The following is a 17,237-nucleotide window of genomic DNA, read 5'->3' as shown; positions in this document are numbered from 1 at the left end:
GCATACAGAAGGCTTTGATGCAGCCTGCAACTGCAAAGAACGGTTAAAGAAATGGAAGTTATTACACAAACGGCCAGCAGGTGGCAGCAGAGCAAAAGAGCTGAATCAGGGCCATGTTGAAAAAAAACTCTTTTATTCACATTTCTAAATAGATTTATGAATAATGATGAAACTTGGCTATATTCTAATGCTAATTGCCGCAAAACGGAAACAGATACAAATGTTCTTTTGTCTTTATAAAAGAAGAGATTTTAATCTTTCTTTTGGTAGGTTCCATGTTTTTATAGCAATAGAAAACAATATTCTGTGGACCTTTCAAAATCAGTCAAAATCCAGTAAAACAACCGGGAGTGAAGGAGATTGCTTCAGTGAAAATGGCTGAGAGTGAATGATTTAAACAAAAATGTACATTAATGTGGTAGAACATATTATTTTTGTATATTATTGAAACTAATAGTGGGTTTTTAAATACATGATTAGTTCACCACTAGATGGCGCTAAACACACACCATCCTTTTAACGCTCAATGCCAAAATAGAATCAAAACATTCAGTGCCAAGTATGAGTAATGTCGTTTGATCTGTTTTTATTTATTTATAGTGAGCTGTTAATAGGGGTTCTATTCTGTTCCCCTTTAAATTGCAAGTTCTTGAGGAGTGTTAATTAGCCAAACAGACAGCTGATGGTAGCGGTGCATCATTTTAAATTTAACATTACCGCTGTAAACCAACTGCTTACAGTGAGGAGGACTTTACGGTCATAGCAGCCGCGTGTCAGTCTTTTTTGAAAATAAATAGCTGGAAGTTAAGATGAGAAGATGGTCGTAACCAGAAATGGGATATTTTTTATTCCTGATGTCAACAGTGATTGTCTGCTTTGTTTCCAACAGTGATTTGAGCAACAACCAAATCACCAAGATAGAAGAAAGAATATGTGACGACCTGTGCAATTTAACGCTAATGTAAGTAGGCCGCAATTCTGTTATACTACCCATCATGTATTTCTAATCCAGCTGTGTCACTCAGAAATGTACACATAATCAAAATCATTTAATTTGTGTCTAATGGCAACTTTAAATGTAGCAGTACGTACAGCTAGCTAGCAATGAGCTTCAGCTGGCTACTAGCGCAGCTAAACACATCTGTCCTATGTCCGTTATAATTGCCTCCATGGCGGCTAATATGCTACACTTGTGACATGCATTGTTCTCACAAAGGAATGACAAGGAAAGTCGGACAAGCCATTGCTAATTGCTAAGCTAACCTAAGATTGACTTGTAATCGTAATTAAGTGGTTGGGTGATTGAGTACACAATTTTTTCTCAAAAGTTTGTCTGGAACCTCGCTAAAGCGGAGCACATCCATCTTTGAACAGCAAAAAATCAGAAACCAGAAATAAATTAAAGTATGCTACGCGGTACGTCAGCCAGAATTAGTTTAAAGCATATTAATGTATATTATAATGTGTGTAAAATATTCTTAATATCACTTACTGTATGTTATTTATTTGTTTTCACTATAGAGTCTTTGAGGTCTGCTTACAACGTGCCTGTATTCATAAATACTAACTTTAACCTGAAATTTAAATTTGTGTTTAAAATTGCCCCAATGAAAATGTTTCTACTAGAAAAGACAATACACTTTGTCGCTATGCACAATGTGAATTTAAGAAATAAAAAACTTTGATTTCATACAAAAGAAAACAAATTGTTTATTTTTTATATTGTCAAATTTTTAGTGTTTGATAAAACCCTTGATTCATTGGACAGTGACAGTATGCAAACCATATACAGTACCTGTAATTACACTCGCCCGCTTTCCAGGGCATCATTCTTGCCATGATTAACAGTTTAGACATTGATTATCAAAACCTTTCTTGCAATAGAATTTAATCGCTGTGGCCTTCCCACCTCACAGTTAGACAACAGCCCGTTTCCCATTATTTCAAGTGGCATGATAAGATATTATAATATCTTGTCATTCTTCTGTGTACATGTCTTTTTTCATACAGTGACCTAAGTAGTAACCCCTTCGAGTGTGACTGCAAGCTCTTCCACTTGGTCAACTGGCTCCAGGAGAAAGGGGTTCAAGTTCGTCGGCCTGATGCCATGCTCTGCAACCAACCTCCTGAGCTTCGTCACCAACCTCTGCTCAAAGTCAGAGAGCTCACCTGCGGTACGAAACACTCAAAAATACAAGATGCAACACTAACAGAGCTAAGCACTAAATACAAGCTTCCTGTCTTTCCTTTCAAGCCAAATGTATGTTTGTTTTTGAAGGATTTAACTTCATTAGCATATAAAATATATGAAGGCAACTGATGGACTTTGATTGCGACTTCTGCTCAGCTGGCACTCCCACTCTTTTAAACTCAATACAGTGTCCCCTGCTATATCGCAGTTCATCTAGTGTCACGAAATACCATAAGAAAGAAAAGCCCACCCATGCATACAATTAGACAGAGCTTTGCGCTAGACATGGGCTAGGCACGAAAATAATGCCCAAAGTGTTCAATCCCTTGTCTTTTTCCAGGTTTGAATTACGCTGCTTGTCTTGAGGACAACAGCAGTGGAGGAGGGGGACGTCGCGAGCTTGTCATCTTCTCGTCCTACACGCCGGGGAACTTCACGCGTGAACAGTGTAACAGCATGTGCTTTGCTGCGTCGCACCGCTATGGCGGCCTGGGCGCGAGTCAGGAGTGTCTCTGTAGTACAAACTCTGAGCCCAACTTGATCAGTGAATCTCAGTGTTCTGCTGCATGTACCAACCCCAGTGTCATGAAGGTACATACTGACACCAAAAATCAATATAGCCTCAGTGTGTACTCATCTCTGGCTCATTATTATGGAGGAACAAAAATGCCACAATAAAAAATAAATAAATAAAAGTGAAAATAAAAACACATATAAAAAAATATGATTCAAAAATTAAATACAAAAATAAAACTAAATCGAAATAAAAACAACAAAAATATACAGTAAATAGATAAATTAATAAAAGTACAAATAAATACAAAAATAAAAATGAGATTTAAAAAAATAAATTAATGTCAAAATAAATGAGGAAATAAATACAGTTGCCTGTGAGACTTGTTTGCTGACCTACACACTCTACCATCGAAAGTCAGTTTGCAACGGCGGAGTCCAACCCAAGACACGCTTAGGACCGCCCTCTCATTTGAATAACAGCATCTGCTTCATGAAATAAATACATATGAGAGCAGAGCCTTTTTATTTATTTATTGATATTTAAATGCATTCATATATTTATTTTATTTCCACATTTATTTTTATATTAAAGTACAGTATTTTTTATTTTTTTAGTCTGAGTTTTTTTTTTAATGTTTATTTATTAAAATTTTGTATTGTTTTTATTTCCATTTATATTTAGTTTTTTTATCTAATTTTTTAATTATATTTTTATATTCTTTTTATTGGGCATTTTTGGTTCTCCATACACTCTGGAGCTCAACTGTATTCATATTGTTCCAAAACATAACACAAATGCAAATAATGAATGAATGAATGAATGAAATGAATTCCGGAGTCTGGACGTGTTAAATCTACCTGTTTTCCATATCCCAGAATGCATTGTGCGGCGCAGTTAATGAAGTTATAAGAGCATGAATCCTTGTCATATGTATTCGTGTTACCAGTTATTGAATTTGTGTCGTATTTAACACGTTTATGTCGGTCTATGATTAAAAGATTATTATTTTTTAACAAACCGTAACTTTAAGTTGTGTGTAAAATAATGACACCCAGGACGATTCTATGTACAAGTTGCATTGCTTATCAGAGGAATGCTTGTGAAATTATGCATTTATATGTTTTAATTCTTGATTGGTCCGACATTACAAATCTTTTTTTACTTTACAAAATCGTATCGGGGGCAGGATTAAACCTCCTTGCCATATCTTTGACACCATCTACATTTTTATTTGCAATCGTAATTGCAGTACTGTCCTTCTAATGTCTCTGCTCTGGTTCTTCATGTGGGTTACAGGAATGTGGGTGGACTCTAGCCCAAGATGTATTTGCAATAGACTTCTCAATCGCGCTGAATGTCCTCCCAGTGCAAAGCGTTCACAACAACATCAATCTCTCAGCTTCCTCCTCCGTCATGCCAGTAACGTTGTCCTGGGATTTTGGCGACCTTTCACCTCGTGTCAACACCTCAGCAACAGAAGTCACCATGGCGACGCACAAATACGGACTTCCAGGAAAGTATCTGGTCAGTTTGACAGCCTGGGCTGGACACAAGGAGGTGAGAGGGACACCACTGAGATTTTCTTTTTGTTGATGCTGTAATAAAGGTAAAATTTCATTTTCATTATACATTTCTATGTGTTTAGGTGTCGGCACGTAGAGACGTGACTGTGGCGTTTCCTCCTAAACTGGAGCTGCACTGTCCACCTCTTACGGTGGTCAATGGGAGCCTGGAAATCATACTTGTCAGCTGGGGAGCTCTTGACCTAAATGTAGACTGGGAGATCACAAAAAATGATGTGCAGGTTGCGAAAGGTGAGGAAGAAACACTCCATCAAATCCAACACATTTTTACAGCACTTGTATGTTAAAAATGTATGTTTGGACCACAGAAGGATCTTTAGCTTAAATTATAGATGCATGGCAGGAGGCTTTAGAGAACAGAATAGACAGCACTAAGAGTTTGTTTGGCCACACAACACCTTTGAGTCATGTTATTGGCCTGTTGGAAGTAACCTAGTCAAAAAATGTACAACGTGAGCTTTGGCTATTACCAGATGTATTTTTGTATGTATAATTTATTTCAGAGTCTATGGACTGCTCACCAGGGCTGATACATATAGACAGGTTGACACTTGACAGTCTCTCTGTTACTCTGGGGTACCCAAGCAAAACAAATGTGTGTGCTTTTTTTTGTCCAATAATGGGAACTTTGCGTAAAAACTGGCAAACTTACAAATAATACTGTCTTCTAAGTTCTGTATTAGATCCAGATGTGCACTATATTATATATGGAAATAAAAGTTGAAATATTCTCTTGTCTGACAGTAAAAAAATTGCTGTCAAATCCCAAATGTTTTCTGTCTGAAGTAAATATAATGGAAATGGGTTTACTGTTACCTTAGTTTTGGAGAAGGGTACATCTTTTGCTGGTTATAGTTTGTCAAAGATGTTGTTGTTTTTTCCTTTTGCCAGCCTCTCCTCACTGTCCAAAAGATGGGGTCTACCATATCGAGTCCTCATGCTGTTTCCAGATTGTTTCGGCAGAGATGAGCTGGACTGATGCTCACCAACAATGTTTAGATCGCGGCGGGGATCTGGCAATAGTCAGAGGTGACACGCTGCGCAACCTGCTGGCTGATAAAGTCACACAGTGAGTGTTTCTCTCTAGATTAAGTGTGTAAGTGTTATCTTTGGGATCTCTTTTGGAATTGGATGTGGTGTAGGTCTTGGTGTTTATTAGACTGAGGCAAAATGGCCATAGCTTGTGGCTAGAGTTCAGTCTAAAGATGTAATGTAATTAATTTTGCAACGTGCCATTCTGTACTAAATCTATTCTACAACTGTGGCTACTCTCCAACTCCTTAGCAAACTGTTCTAAATGTACAATGAAGTGTATTTTTCAAGTTTTTAATACTCTTATCAACCTCAGTGGATTATTGTGCTTACCTTATGCAAATATCTGTATCATTGCAACATATCAATTTCAAGCCCAACAAGAAACAGGATGGGCACATACTGTAGAACTATAACTGTATTGTATACTGTACTGTAAATCTATACACACAATATAAAGGATTGCACATTTTTTATATTTTAAATGCAACTCATACTTAAATCGCCCATCTTAATGATAACATAAAAAAAAGGGGCGGTGTGTGTGGTCGTGAAGACAGCCGACTCCATTCACCTCCAATCAAAGCAAAAAGCAAATCTGGTTGGATCATGATCCACAATGTTAGCACTTCCTTTTTTCCCATCTCTGCTACGATTAGAGGCCATAGAAAAGAGTTTTACACACACACACAAATCTACTGTGTGCTATACCAAAAATAGCATGTTTGAGACACGTCCGTGTACATGACTAGCACCTGGATAAAAAACAAAGACATAAGTGGGTAGATATGGCACGCTTCTTTGAACTGCGTGCTTACGGCAATGCTAAGCTAATGTAATAAGCTAGCTTGTCCTTGATATCCATGACCTCTGATGGGAACATCACCACTGCCAGTGCCAACAAGGCCACCGCCTTGGCAACTATTAAGAAGTCAAATAAACACACTAGTCAATATAAACATGAAATAAGTTTTTTTTTTTTAAGTTTAAAGTAACAGTTGCATAGAATATGTCACATCAAGCATGCAAATAAATGTCAAATTATTTCAAAATATGTATAGTGTAAAGTATTTTATAAACATAGAAACCAGAATAAACTTGAGGTTGTTAGAACATCTGTTGCCATGTCCAGTCATTCTTATATATAGAAAATATCAAATATGAAAAATAACTATTACTATAACTATATTTCAACCACCACTTGAAATATGCAGAATATTTATAACTAGTAATGATCTAACCTTCCCTCTCTTATCAACAATTACTTTTAGTGCCGTCTTTTCCCCCCCCAATTCATTATATAGCCTTTCTTTTTTAAATAAATTATTTGACAGGATGGTGAAACATTAAACCATTTACTCAGCATTTTATTTGTACATTACAAAGGACCAAGTGGGTTTGATGACGTAACCAAATGTACATTTACTATATGTGTTTTGAATTTAGTTTATATGGGGTGATTTATATCAGGTGAGCTACATTGAATTCATCTTGTTACATTTGAGACCATAAGCTCGGTGTTTAGCTTTGAAGGTCAAGAACAACACATCTGGAAAAGCACAGCTGCATGGTAACTTTGACACCCTATGAAGAAGAGACTTTGTGTGTGTGTATTGCTGCAGCTTGTGGAAGAAAGAGAAAAAAGCTGCTATAATGAGTTTCTCCCCACCCAGCCTCCTCGTTTGTCATGCCGCCCACCCTTGCTTACATAAGAAACTTATTTTTGTCCCTCTTTATTTTGTTTTTCGCCCGGGTCCCCGTTTCAAGTTTTATTTGCTTGTATTTTAACCCCCGTTCGCTTTAGACGTCGTTTTCACAGATGTGACGAGTGGACAAAATACAAGTAAAAGGAAATGGGGGAAGAATGTATTTTTCAAGGCTATATTATCAAAACACTAAACTAAAATACATTTAGTTTAACAACTTGTGACTTTGATTTTTTTCTTTTTGTGTCAAATAGTATTTTGTTTTCAGTTATACAGTCAAATAGATTAGAGAGTTCATTAGTGATGTGAAAAATAAAAAATTCTAATCACGTGTCCAAGAACAAGGGCAGAGTAAGACACCCCAGAGGACCCGTATCAAAGCACACTGTCTGTCAAGCACTGCTCTCAGCACTGTCCATACTGATTGCACACAAAGTGGCACAATTTGGTGATTGCAATTTGTCTCTAATCTATCAGCCTGTCCCTGTGTCTGAAAGTCGTGTCAAGAGAGCTGTTCATTCCACATGAAACTTCTCCTGTGTGTTTAACATTTTGAGTGACCGCAATGCTGAGAACTAAACACTTGATGCGTTAATCAGCATGTAACCTGTCTTTTGCCTCATCAGGGAACGAGGAGTGTGGCTCGGATTGAGTGATGTCACTTCCCCGGGCACGCTGCGCTGGGTCAACGGCTCTGAGGCCCAGAATGGAGAAGAAGGCATGGCACCTCGTTTTTCCATCTCCCGTGGCAACTTTTGTGTGTCCCTTGATCAGCGGGCCCAGACCAGTTTGCACCCATGCAACACCAAGCGGGCATTTGTTTGTCAGTATAGCCCTCAAGGTATGTTGTCAGATGGACAGTACATCAACACATGAAAGTTATTATTACGCACTGGGATGATGGATACAAATGTTTGCTTGTTTATAACAGTACCTGAGATGGTTTAGATGGCCAATGGTATGGAAGAATTTGACCAAAATAAAGAATAAACACATTAAAACTAAAAACAAAAATATAAATAAATAAATACGTTTGTGTTTTTATTTCCATTTATATATATTTTTTAAATTTAATTTTCAAATTATGTTTTTTATATCCATTTTTATTTTGACATTTATTTATTTATTTATTTTTCATTTTGGCACTCTGGGTCCTCCATAAACGAGGTCCAAAATGATGTCAGATTGAAATACTGTACATGTTTAGTTTTTGTGGGGTCTTGGAATGCTTTTTATCAGCTTATTTTCTTTGTTTTTGTTTTTCCCCTCTAATAGTACAAGTACAAGTTCCAGATGCAGGGATCTACATGGTTGGCCTGGCAGTGTTTCCCTCCCATAATTCATTGCTTCTAGCGCATGTTGCTTCATTCTCTACTACACAAACAGCCAATAATGGCATCGAGGTGAGGAGAAATATCAGCTTGTTCGACTCCAATTGTGTCTCTTAAATCAGAATCTTCTTTCTGACATGTTTCTAATTTGTTATGTTCCTCCTTTAGTTAATGCTGTTCCCGGCACTGAGCTTTGTTCAACCGGGTCGTCTGTCCTCCTTTGAGTTTGTCATGCAGGAGCGTAGCTCACGCATCCACATCCGATTCCAGATCTACCGACCCCAATGTTATTATCCTGGCCTGCACCTGCTCCTGCCCGGTGAGTCTCGCCCACAAATGACCCATAAAATACAGCTCAACATTCCTGCTGTGCATCAGCAGATGCTAAGAAACACACCTGCGCTCACACCTTAACAAAACACGTGTGGCAACTACTGTTCAGTGACGCTTAGCCTTGCAGGGGTCAAGCAAATATAATAATAATATTAATATAGCACTGGTGGAAACGCTCCTATTGTTGCATTAATAACCTTTTTGACAGTGTCAATATTATCATCTCGATAAAGTCAGTATTTCGCAATACATCTTATATTGTATCTCATTTAATATGACCCAACTCATAAAAAGTCCATTGAGTGTATATTTTGTAATACATTTTGTGAGTGATCTAAAATAAATGATGTTCTTTCTGCTTTAGGCTGTCATGGTCCAGTTTGCGCACCATTGGCAATATGTGTCCCAGATGTCTCCAGGGACGCTGATCCACCTTCTTGCCCCCGACTTCAACAGTGGTGTCCATTCCAGCACCGATGCATGGACCTCTCTAGTCCTTGTCAGCCATCTTCCTGTCCTAATTGTACCCAAGCTCACCATCTTCCACCTGGTGCCCTGAGGCCTCGATATACCCTACAGGATGAGGTGGCCTTCGCACTGCCTGCAGGACCAGCTGCAAATGTTCTGGTGAGAGAGCATTATTTAGTCATAGCCAGCATTTTCAGAGATTGTCTTTGGATGTGAAATTTTTCAAATGGAAATAGTTAACAACTTCCAGATTTAATTTGACATTGTTTGCAGATTGGATAAACAGCTAAGGGTTTGCGGCTGTTTGCCATTCCGCTGCAAAAACTCGAGATGAGTTTAGCTTTTAATATAGTGAATCCTCAGAACTCGAACACAATCCTTTCCAATTTTCAACCTTTGATTTGGTATGATTTTGAATCAATGTTAACCATTGCAAATAATACAAATAGAATTAATATTTTCCATAAAGCTATTTGAAATACTGTTGTGCAGGTAATGTTTTCAGAAAAAACATTGCATAGTCAATGCCATGTATGTACATTAAAGGGTAAGTCAACCCCAAAATGTTCTTCATATTAATGCATTATGCAGCCCAATTAGTCAAAAACACAGTATTTTGAGTTAACCCCAAAAAAATTCTCGACAAGTGTATTTTATATGTGATCTCACTATTCTAAACATGACATTCTGATTAATATTACATTTATGGAATATGAGTTATGAAGCAAAATCCAGCCGTTTTTATCCATCTCAGGGGGCGGCCATTTTGCCACTTGTTATTGAGTGAAAATGACATCAATGTTGCTCCGGTCTCAGGCAATGACCAATCGCAGCTCACCTGTTTTCTGAAGCAGCATCACAGTTCAGCTTCAGAAAACAGGCGAGCTGTGTTTGGTTGTTACCTGAGACCTTAGCAACATTGATGTCATTTTCATTCGACAGCTAGTAGCAAAATGGCCGCCCCCTGAGATGGATAAAAACGACGAAAACGAAGATAATATTAATCAGTATGTAATGTTTAGACTAGTGAGGTCAAATATAACATAACATATTATTAACATATTATTGTCAAGAAATGTTTAAGGTTGACTTACACTTCAATACTGCGTTTGTGAAATACAAATTAAGTAGCAAAATCCACCTGCTTGTTTCTATCTTGGGGGGCGGCCATTTTGCCAATTGCTGTCGACTGAAAATGACATCAAGGTTGCTCAGGGCTCAGGTAACAACCAATCATGGCTCAGCTTTCGAACATCACATGAGCCATGACCAAATGACATGGCCAGGTGAGCTGTAATTGGTTGTCCAGAGTAACTGTGATGTCATTTTCAGTTGACGGCAAGTGGCAAAATGGCTTCCTGTGAGTATATCAGCTTTGTGTTCAATTAAACAGGCCCACTATGGTAGTCAATGAGTATACTAAGACGAGAATATATATTATATTATTATATTATATATATATAATAATATTAATATTTTTGTCTGGTGGTGTTCCGTGACATTTTTTAGATGTTTTGGCTCAATGATTGTTGGGAAATGATGTGTATCTTCCATTAGAATTCACTCTCCTAACCCTGCTTTGCTCAGGTACAGGAGGAGTTAGAAGACCTTTTGGTTTCCGCCGGTGACGTCATTGGCCTTCAACACGATGCTGGCCCCGCCTCCCTCCTTCGCTGCCAGTCCTCTCCAACCTCACTGTGGCGACAGTCTGTCTTAGCCCTCAACCGTTCCGAGTGGATCTTAATTAACACCAGCAGAGAGTCAGCAGACGGTTCAGCTGGCCACAGTGTTGACCCTCGACCCCATCTTGACTTGGACCCATTGCTGGAGGCTGGTGAGGGAGACTGGCTGGAGGAAGTTGTGTGCCCCATCAGAGTGCTCTATGTGGGACACAGCGAGATCCCGCTGCAGGGAGCACAGCTGTCTGCCGGCCTGTCCCAGCCTGGACTGTACACCCTGCAGGTATAACGTAAAACCATGCCAGATCCCAGCTAGCATTTGACCCATATCAACCCAAGAATATCTACTTTGACTCATAACAGTGTTAAACTAAAAATAGAAATGTTATATTGGTTTAAGCATCCTTTTGTAGTAGGGTCTGCAATAAGTGAAACAGTTGTTGACTTTGTTCCAGGTGACCTCTGCTGAACCCTCATATCCAACTTCAGCATCATGCCCATTACATGTGGTTCCTCCTTTGGGTTTAAACATTTTACACCCACCTCTCTGGAATGGCAGCCTCTACCTGCAGTCCAACAACACTCGCGTGCTACTCCATGTCCAGTCCCGATACTCCACAAGGGTATCTCAACGAGGAACTAATCACAGTGTTACCTTTCAGCCAAACTGTCCTTCGAATTTTTTAGCCAGCCCCACGCTGTGCAAGCCAAGGTCACGTTCAGGGACGGAGGTCACAGAACCGAGCCTGTTTGCAGTACTGGATCTAAACTTACTGGCAGAGGAGCAAGGGGGTGTAATTCAGTTGCAAGCCTATAATAATCTGACAGAATCAATCTTGATTGTGACTGTTCACCTGGAAGAACCACTGAGAGGACTAGTGGTCCAGCCCTACCCTGCTCATAGGGTGCTGATGGAATCAGTTGTGGTGAGTTTTTTATTTTTTATCTTTACTGCTACTTTGTAGTTCATGTGAATATGGTAATCAATTTGCTTTTTATTGCCCTGTTCTTATATATATGAAAAAACAAACATATTTCTGCTTATTTATGTGTTAGAGTTACACCGCATCCGTGCTAGAAGGCTCCAATCCCACATTCAAATGGACTGTTGATGACAAGCCCTACTTTACGTATTACAACACTGTGCTCAATGTGATCTACCAGCATGCGGCCATCTACAAGCTCACAGTGAGTTTCCTTTGCATGTTCAAGGTTCACATGAATCCAATACACCCAAACTGTCCATATGTTCTCATTAGCAACAAAGTCAGCTACACTGGTATGCGCTAATCAAATCCAATATACATTACTAGAATGACATGCTTTTATTCACCACAGCACCATCTACTGGAAGTGGTGCATCACTGCCATACATGCTCCTAATGCAAGTGGACGGTAACGCTAAAGCTCAACTACTGTAAATTTCTTCAATCCACAAATAAATGGTGATCTGGGCAAGGTCCGACCCCACCCATGCTAACTTCTGATTGCTTGGCTAACGCTAGCAATAATAACGACAGCATCCAACTCTTCAAAGTATACTCGCTGCCTGATGGAATTCATGTGAAGTTCCTGTAAACGACCATATTACCTTTCTAATTGTTATCCAACATCTCAAAGCAATAAAAGCATCCACATGCAGTAACTTTGTTCTTTAGCTCCGCAATGACCATTTTCTCTACTCACTGAGCAATGATAAAGAAGTAGCCTAAATAAATGAAGGGCGTGTATTATTTGTAATTTTTTATTTAAAAAATATGGTAACCTCTTGCCCAGTTGGGTTGTAAAATGAAGAGTTATTCATTTTTAAAAACTGATTGAACAAGTTAATCATTTAAGTGGTTGTAGTTTGCAGTAGTGTTCCCTAAGCTATTCACATAGGGACCGAGCCCTACTGCAAATCTGTGAGTAATTGATGCCCTCCCTAAAAGGTTTATAATTGCCTGCAACTGCTACAAGATGCCAGCAAAGGGTTACTTTTGTCTAAACGAAGCCTCAATCAACTCACATAGTTCCTTGACCTCAATATTTTTACAAATGGGGGCATTTGTAAATGCCGAACCATGACTTTACGTGGGTTGTACTATTTACATTATTCTCTCTACACGTATTGTCCGCACATGAGTTTGGCTCTGAGGATATGAGATTGCGTTCATTTGAATCTGCCTCCGCTGCCCTGATGCATTTTGTAACTGGGGCGCTGCCATCTCTTCCAGGTGACGGCTATGAACCATATCAGCAGCCTCACAGAGCATTTCAATGTTACTGTGGACCGTCTGCAGCCCATGACCAACCTCACAGTGAGGGGCGTTCCAGATGTGGTCCCTCAAGGCTCCACGCAGACACTCACTGCTTCTGTGCTGGTGGATATGTCTGTGTTGGCTACCTTTCGGTATGAACAGAGAGAAAATGGAGAAGTGGATATTTTCTTATTAGATTTTTATTTAATATATGTAGCAATATGTGACTGTGACTCCTTTTTACACTGTTCATTTTTCCTCCTCTTCTATTTGCTTTCCTCTTTCCTCTTTTTTTCTTCTCTTCCTCCCAACTTTAGATTTATAACCATGTGGTTAGAGTAGATTGCTGACTCAAATTTTCCCTTCTACTCTGCTCTTTTCCCTGTACAGTTTCTCTGGTTTCCGCCACTTTTTCCACATCTACTTTGCTCCGGCTTCCCATAACCACCGTCCTGACTGTGGGTTTGTCTTTCTTTTTTCCTCCCACCACTCTTACCAGTCTTGGTCTAATGAGACTTATTGAATTTCCACTCCTCCACATCTCTCCACTGCCTCGTCAGAGACCATTCCTGATTTCCAGTCAGCATTTGACCGTGTGTGTGTGTGTGTGTGTGTGTGTGCGTGTGTGTGTGTGCGTGTGTGTGTGTGTGTGTGTGTGTGTGTGTGTGTGTGTGTGTTGATGGAAATGGTCATCAAGGCACATCATCAGTTACCTCTTAAATTTTCAGGTCCAGATTTTAATTGCTTCATGTTTTCTCTGCTGCAGATGGTCTTTCGGTGATGGGGGATATAAGGAGTTTGAATTTAAGCCCCCCTACGGACCATCCCTTCTTCACCCAGACTCCCCCAATCAGGTCCTCCTAAGCAACAATATCACATATATCTACTCCCAGCCAGGTACTTGATGTCCATCTTTTAGCTCGAGATAATCTTTGAAGGCTTTTTCTTTCATCTCTATTTTATTTTCAATCTATTATTTTACTTTGTCTCTCCAGGAATCTACACTGCCCTGGTCTCAGTGTCCAATCGCTATGAGAACAAAAGTCAGAGCATCAACATGAGCGTCTACAGCATCCTCACTCGTGTGGAAATACAAACAGAGCCACAACTTCTCCTTGCTAGCAAATCAGCGGATTTTGAAGCTCACCCGTTGCCCTCACCCTACGGCATTCATTATGTCTGGAACTTTGGAGATGACTCTGCTCAGTGTCAAGGTCGGCGAGTGGCACACACATACACACGCAGTGGTGCCTTTAATGCCTGTGTGTCTGTAAATAACACCATCAGCTATACCATGGCCTGTGCCGAGATGTTTGTATTTGAGGAGATAGAAGAGTTGACAGCCGAAAGTTCCTCTCCTTCAGAACTTCACACTCCTACTCTAGTGAAAGCGCACCTTGCGGCAGGTAATAACATCACGTGGACATTCTCGATGGGCGATGGCAGGAGTTACACAACATCAGAACCGCACGTGGCACACAGCTATGCTAAAGATGGCAACTACACAGTGAACGTGACAGCTGCAAATGCTGTGAGCTCCGGCTGGACACTCCTCACAGTGCAGGTCTACGTGTTCCAAGTTATCAGTATAGAACCTTCCGGATGTGTCCAAGAAAGGACCCCCATCAACTTTGATGCATGGGTGTCTGGCAATGTTTCAGCCAGCCTTTTTGAATGGAGCTTTGGAGATGGAAGCCCTAACGAGGCACACCTCGGGAACCCCAGAGTCTCGCACACCTACAAGAGAAGCGGAAATTACCACCTTTCTCTTAATCTTTCTAGCGGGATCAATAAGGCCTCCAGGGCAAACTTCTTCAAAAGGGTGTGTGTGGAGCCAGCCTTAACCAGCATCAACCTGACCCTGGAGAAAACACACTATGCTGTCGGAGAAGTGATTCGGTTGCAGGTCAGGGTTGAGCCAGAGTATAGCTACAGCTATCGGTGGAACTTGGGTACAGATGAAGAACCTTTGCTGATTCAAGACTCCGGGAATGTCCTGACAGAATATAAAAATCCAGGTCACTACATGGTGACAGTAACTGTCTCCAATAACATCTCCACAAGTAATTCTAGTGTACACGTTGAGGTTCAGATGGCCATCGGGCCCATTGTTATTCTGCATAACGGCACTAAGCACAATCACCTTACACTTAGGGAACCGTATTTGTTCACAACCCCAATCTCATCTCCTGATGTCACTCACACGTGGACCTTTGGAGATGGGAACCTCTTTGAGGGACACAGTGTTCCCTACACCTACAACCTCTCTGGAAACTACAACATCACACTGACGGCAGCCAACTCTGTCAGCAGGAATCACAGTATTTTACCCGTTGCTGTGCTCTCACCAATTCGTGGATTAAACGTCAACGCGAGCCTAATAAATGTTCCTCTGAACGCCTCCGTCCACTTTGAGGCTCACCTTGCCCAGGGTGATGACGTCCGGTTTTCTTGGATCTTGTGCGACCGCTGCACCTCTATTCCAGGGACCCACACCATGTTCTACACCTTCCGCTCGGTTGGCACGTTCAACATCATCGTGACGGCAGAAAATGACATCGGGACGGCCCAAGCTAGTATCTTTCTGTTTGTTCAGCGGGAATTGGAAGGGCTCCAAATTTTACCCGAGGAGGAGATGGGTGGAGACACAGGAGTGGATGGTTGCTGCTTTGCTACGAACCGTGTTCTCCACCTTAATGCGGCCTTAAAAGAAGGAACCAACATGACTTTTACTTGGAACATCATCAGTAAGGTAGATCCCAATATCTCAAGATTCAACATCAGCGGCAAGACCGTGGAGGTCAATTTCGCCACACCGGGGCCGTGTGTTATCATTCTTCGAGCTGCTAACCTTTTGGGCCAGCTGTCCGTCAACAGAACCGTCCACTTTTTAGAGCCAGCCGGAGGAGTGTATCTGCAGATCAGCAACAACCCTGTTGCTGTCAACGCTCATACTAATCTGTCAGTTTCCACTTCGGAGGGCTCAGACCTGCAATACCGCTGGTTTGTGAATGGAAATGCGCTGCAGTGGAAAGAGCCCTGGAAGGCTCACACGTTTACTAGTCCTGGACTATATCTGGTTGCTGTGGAGGTCTTCAATGAAATTAGTTCTGAATTCCTGTCTGAGAGGGTCAGCGTCCAGGAGGTCATCTCTGGGCTTGGGTTCACAGCAATCGATGTGACTGAGCAGAGGTACATGGCAACAGGGGTTCCTGTCATACTCTACGGGGAGGTGGTGAAAGGGACCAACGTGACATGGACATGGATGCTTGATGGAACAACCGTAACGGGACAGAACACATCAGTGGTGTTTCACGAGCCAAGGACAGCCAATGTTACTCTGAATGCCACCAATGATATCAGTGAGCAAATGGTGTCAAAGGAGTTCTTTGTTCAGGACAAGATCCAGGGGTTGGAGTTGCGGGCGAGTAAAAAGATCGCAGTGGTCGGTGAGAGGGTGGAGTTCACCATTACTATGGCAGCTGGCTCAGATGTTGACCTGATCCTCAGCATCAGCGGAGATGCCACTGTTACCCCGCAACTCAACCAGACCTACGTGCACGTATTCACCAGGGTAGACACCTACATGGTCAACCTCACTGCTCACAATCAGGTAAGTGCAAAATGGCACCATTGCAAAAATGGCTCTTTACTCTCAGTTTTCTGATCCAATGTGAGGTTTTTAGAATGTAACTGATTCTTAAGCTTGGCATGTATTACAAGAGTTCCTTATTATATTTAGAGCTTAATGCTGTTTTCTGCCCAAATTGTTGCATTGGGTTTAGACTAGGGATGTCAGTTGATTAACATTTTTAATTGTAATTAACTAATTCACTCCCAGCCATTTGCACTGAAGCAACTCCCTTCGCTCCCAGCTGTTTTACTGGATTTTGACTGGTTTTGCAAGGCCCACAGAATATTGTGTTCTATTGCTGTAAAAATATGGTACCTACTTAAAGAAAGATTAGAGTCCCTTTTTTTTCAGGAAAAAAAAGTATTTTTCTATCAGTTTCCGTTTTGCAGCAATTAGCATTAAAATACAGCTAAGTTTCATCATTATTCACAAATCTGTTGGCCCCTGGTTGATCTCTTATACTCTGCTGCCACCTGCTGGCCGTTTTTGTAATTACTACCATTGCTCCACCCGTTCTCTGTAT

At 40.7% G+C, this 17,237-nt stretch overlaps 1 protein-coding gene across 1 annotated transcript in view; it reads left to right on the top strand.

Annotated features, from left to right (window-relative positions):
- Positions 1–17,237, top strand: part of pkd1a (polycystic kidney disease 1a) — a 59,829-nt gene that overhangs the window by 17,640 nt on the left and 24,952 nt on the right. Inside the window, exons 4-19 of the mRNA XM_077572050.1 lie at positions 890–961; positions 2,011–2,174; positions 2,532–2,782; positions 4,005–4,265; positions 4,354–4,522; positions 5,183–5,360; positions 7,656–7,870; positions 8,305–8,432; positions 8,529–8,679; positions 9,058–9,320; positions 10,749–11,123; positions 11,296–11,766; positions 11,897–12,028; positions 13,057–13,232; positions 13,847–13,977; positions 14,076–16,693. Of these exons, the coding sequence (XP_077428176.1) occupies positions 890–961; positions 2,011–2,174; positions 2,532–2,782; positions 4,005–4,265; positions 4,354–4,522; positions 5,183–5,360; positions 7,656–7,870; positions 8,305–8,432; positions 8,529–8,679; positions 9,058–9,320; positions 10,749–11,123; positions 11,296–11,766; positions 11,897–12,028; positions 13,057–13,232; positions 13,847–13,977; positions 14,076–16,693 (5,755 nt within the window). The remainder of the gene's footprint in view (positions 1–889; positions 962–2,010; positions 2,175–2,531; positions 2,783–4,004; positions 4,266–4,353; positions 4,523–5,182; positions 5,361–7,655; positions 7,871–8,304; positions 8,433–8,528; positions 8,680–9,057; positions 9,321–10,748; positions 11,124–11,295; positions 11,767–11,896; positions 12,029–13,056; positions 13,233–13,846; positions 13,978–14,075; positions 16,694–17,237) is intronic.

This window comes from Vanacampus margaritifer, chromosome 7, assembly GCF_051991255.1.
Source record: "Vanacampus margaritifer isolate UIUO_Vmar chromosome 7, RoL_Vmar_1.0, whole genome shotgun sequence".
In the NCBI taxonomy this organism is placed as follows: Eukaryota; Metazoa; Chordata; class Actinopteri; order Syngnathiformes; family Syngnathidae; genus Vanacampus; species Vanacampus margaritifer.
This window is presented reverse-complemented; position numbering and strand designations above follow the sequence as displayed.